Source organism: Hylobates moloch, unplaced genomic scaffold (assembly GCF_009828535.3).
Source record: "Hylobates moloch isolate HMO894 unplaced genomic scaffold, HMol_V3 SCAFFOLD_21, whole genome shotgun sequence".
Taxonomy (NCBI): Eukaryota; Metazoa; Chordata; class Mammalia; order Primates; family Hylobatidae; genus Hylobates; species Hylobates moloch.
The window spans coordinates 28,038,825-28,042,904 of NW_026652296.1; the positions used below are offsets into that span (position 1 = coordinate 28,038,825).

The window sequence follows — 4,080 nt, forward strand, 5'->3', positions numbered from 1 at the left end:
AGCATCTCCCTGCCATCCCAAGAGTCTCACACCAGCCCCTTGCATGGAGGGCTGCTGGGCCCCCTCTGATGCCAGGGGTATTTGCTTTTTTTTTTTTTTTTTTTTTTTAGGGAGGGGGTTTCTCTGTGGCCCCCGGGGTAGGGGGTTGTTTCCGCCCCCCTGCGGCGTCTCCGTTCCCTGTAACCCCCTCCCCCCCCAGTTTCAGGCGATCTCGTGCCTCAGCCTCCCAAGTAGTTAGTACTACAGGCGTGCACCACCACGCCCAGCTAATTTTTGTACTTTTAGTAGAGACGAGGTTTTGTCGTGTTGGCCAGGCTGGTCTCGCACTCCTGATCTCAAGTGATCCTCCTGCCTAGGCCTCCCAAAATGACAGGTGTGAGCCACTGCATCCGGCCACATTTGCTTTGCATTCTAGTTATTTGTATGTGTGTTTTCTCTCCCCTTCCAGACTGGGGTCTCCTTAAAGGCAGAGTGAATCTCAGATTCATCTTAGTCCCTTCCTGGGGTCTTGTTCAGGACCCTGCATCCAGTAGATGCTCAACAAATGTCAACATAGGAATCCAGGTCCCATCCTCTCCTCACTCAAGGGATCCAAGGCTGCCTCTTCCTCTTCCGTAGTGATGTGGCTTTGCGGAAGTCACTTAAGCTCTCTAATCCTTCTCCTCAGAGTGCCAGACTGCAGCTGCCACATGAAGAGGTAAGACTCGGACAGGCTAGGTGCCAGGTCACCCCCCAGTTCCCCAGACCTTTCAGATGGCAGTGGCTGGCTATTCAGGCCAGACCAGTTGCTGTGCTGGACACTTCAGCTTTGTTATCTCCCCCAGTCTTCTCAGAGACCCTTTGAGGTGGGCACTGTTGCCATCCCCAGCCTTGCAAACGGGCAAACCCAGGCATGTGACAATGAGCTCCCCTTGCCCGAGGTCACGTTGGTTGGCAAAGGTGTCTGAGCCTACAGCCCTGCTTTGAAGCAACTTGGGGCAGGGATGAGCAGCTTCAGGGGGTTTTCTTGTCCACCCTGTAAGAATCTTCAAGGCTCAGAGATCATTTGCTCCAATTTTCTCGTTTCTTTTCCTTTTTTTTTGAACAGGGTTTTGCTCTGTTGCCCACTTTGGAGTGTAGCGGGGTGATTATGGCTCACTACAGCCTCAACCTTCTGGGCTGAAGTGATCCTTCCACTTGAGTAGCTACCCCGTGAGTAGCTGAGACCACAGGCACAAGCCAACACACCCAGCTAATTTTTTTTTTTTTTTTTTTTTTTTTTTAGGGATAGGGTCTCCTATGTTTCCTAGGCCTGTCTTGAACTCCCAGGCTCAAGTGATTCTCCTGCCTCAGCCTCCCAACATGCTGGATCACAGGCAGTAGCCACCTCACCTGGCCAATTTTCCCTTTACAAAAACTGGAATGCTGAGCCCAGTAAGAAGTGCTGTCCCTCTCTCCCACACCTGGGCTGACACTGGGGACTGTTGGGAAATTAGGGAAGACCTAAAGCCCCTTGCGAGTCTCAGGTACTAAGATTCTATGATCTTCTTGGGGGCCTTGTTCCCAACAGGCCACGTCAGTCTTGGCTGGACTCACTGCCCACCTCTGGGACCTTGGCGGTGGGGCGGGAAGGAGGACCTCAAAGGCTCAGCGAGTCCACCCCCAGCCCAGCCACCAGCGCCGGCCTCCTCTGCCGCAGCACCCAGGCCCTTATCAGGAAAGGATTTGGGTTGGTGGGGAGAGGCGGGGTGGGGGAAGTCAGAGGCCCCAGGCTTGGCAAGGTGGGTAGGAGAGATAGGGAAGTGGGGAGGGGGCTGCGGGCCCCTGCTGGGCGGGGGAGGGCAATGGGAGGGATGCCCAGAATGGGCACGGTGGGGGACTTTGGCTAAGCTCTGTCCTCGCTGGGCTGGCCCTCAACATGGTTCCAGGACTTCTGCCTCCCATCCTTGCCAGGCAAGTTGCCTGTACCTTTAATTAGCAAGCAGCAGTTTCTCTCCAATTCATCACGGTCGCTGTTTAATTAGCCGAGCCCAGGGCGCCCCCACCCCCAGCTCTGCCTGCCTGTCTTAACCAAGGCCACCACCACCTCAGGGTGTCCCCTGTTACCACCCCCCACACTTATTCTGCTCCCCAGAATGGAGGATGGGCCTGGCACGCCCAGCTGAAACCTCAAGGAGATTCTGGGCACCGGCGCTTGTATTCAAGGCATCCAGCAAACATGATTAGGGACCGAGGCTGCGCCAGGCTGGCTCTGGCTAGAACCCCAGCCGGACACGCGGGGCAGGCTCTGGTCCTGTCCAGCTGCTGGAGAATGGCTTCTCCCTTGGGAGGCGCTGAAACGTCTCTCTGGCTTGGTCCCTGGGTGCTGGGAAGAGGCTGCAGTACTCCTGTGTGTCACTCCCACCCCACATCCGGAAAGGGACACCATATCTTCCTCTTCCTCTCTCTTCCAGAGCCCAGAAAGCTCCTCTGAGAATGCTGGACCTCAGGACAGGGGCCCATGCTCTGCACCCGGCCCTCAGAAGCCAGATCCTAGAGGCCTAGTCCAAGCTGTGGGCCAAGGGAGGGGGGCGGGCTGAGGCCTGCTTTGTGTCGGCAGGGTCTGGGGAATTGGGGGCACTGGCGGGAGCCCATGGTCTGGGGCTGAACCAGGCCTCTTCTGTTTCCCTGAAGAAGAGTGAGGCTGAGGGCCCTTGGAACAGAGTCCGTGTGTCATTCTGTGCAGGGCCAGGGTAGCCACTAGTCACTGTGGGCAGAAACATGAAGCAGAGGCTCAGGCTCCGTCCCAAGCCTGTGCTCCCGCTGGGCTGTGGGAGGTGTGACCCTTCTACTGTTTCGTGGACTGAGAACATGAAGGGACTGGCATTTGCTGTGTTACCCTGTGGTGCCATCAGCGTGTTGTGACAGGGGCAGGAGGAGTGTGCTAGAACCCACCCACTCTGGTACTGCCCATCTCTGTGGCCTTGGGCCAGCCACCAAACCGTACCATGCCTTAGTTTCCCTATGATTCATAGCTGCTTCATGGGCTGATGGGAGGATTAAATGGCTTGCAATGTGTTTGGATTTGGTTTTGTTTGGCTTTGTTTTGTTTTTTGAGACAAGATCTCACTCTGCTGCTCAGGCTGGAGTGCAGTGGTGCAATCACAGCTCACAGCAGCCTCGACCTCCCAGGCTCAAGTGATCCTCCCATCTCAGCCTCCCTGGTAGCTGGGACTATAGGCACGTGCCCCCCTACCTGGCTAATTTTAATTTTTTTGTAGAGATAGGGTCTCACTATGTTGCCCAGGCTGGGACTTACAGCGTTTAAAGCACTTAGGAACACTGTGTGGCAGGAGTCCTTGATAGTCATTGGCTGTTTTGCCATTCTTTCCTCTCCTTTATCCAATCAGCACTCCTTGCCAGGTATGAGGAAATTGATGTCAGTGGGAGAGGCAACCTCCCTGCTTTTCAGAGTTTGCCTCCTCAGCGGAGAGGCAGCTGAGAACAAAGGAGTAAGGAAGAACACGGTTTCATCGGAGTAAAGCCTGCAGCTCATCAGTGTAATGTACCAACGTCACTTTCTTGGTTTTGACCACTTACCATGGTTAGGTAATAGGTCGACATAAGAAAAAACTTGGTGAAGGGCCAACAGGAACTCCCTGTACTATCTGTGCAATTTTTCTGTTGCAAAATAATTTCTAAGTTATTCCCTAAAGAAAGTTTATTGGCCCGGTGCGGTGGCTCACACCTGTAATCCCAGCACTTTGAGAGGCCAAGGCGGGCGGATCACGAGGTCAGGAGACCGAGTCCATCCTGGCTAACATGGTGAAACCCTGTCTCTACTAAAAATACAAAAAAAATTAGCCAGATGTGGTGGTGGGCGTCTGTAGTCCCAGCTACTCGGGAGGGTGAGGCAGAAGAATGGCGTGAACCTGGGAGGCAGAGCTTGCAGTGAGCCGAAATCGCGCCACTGCACTCCAGCCTGGGCAACAGAGCGAGAGTCCATCTCAAAAAAAAAAAAAAAAAAGGAAGTTTATTGTAAAAAAAAAAAAAAAAGACAGTTTCAGGCAATGGTTAGTGCCATGAAGCAAACAATCAGGAGCAAGAGACAGAGAGAATAGG

General features: G+C 54.0%; 1 protein-coding gene across 1 annotated transcript; it reads left to right on the forward strand.

Moving 5' to 3' along the window:
* The first annotated feature begins 301 nt into the window (after positions 1-301).
* Positions 302-3,260, forward strand: LOC116460928 (uncharacterized protein C20orf203). Its single transcript, XM_032142267.3, is given in 3 exon segments — positions 302-1,413; positions 1,550-1,720; positions 1,722-3,260. Coding segments are annotated over 3 exon segments (588 nt in total). The 5' UTR covers positions 302-1,278; the 3' UTR covers positions 2,004-3,260.
* The last annotated feature ends 820 nt before the right edge of the window (positions 3,261-4,080 follow it).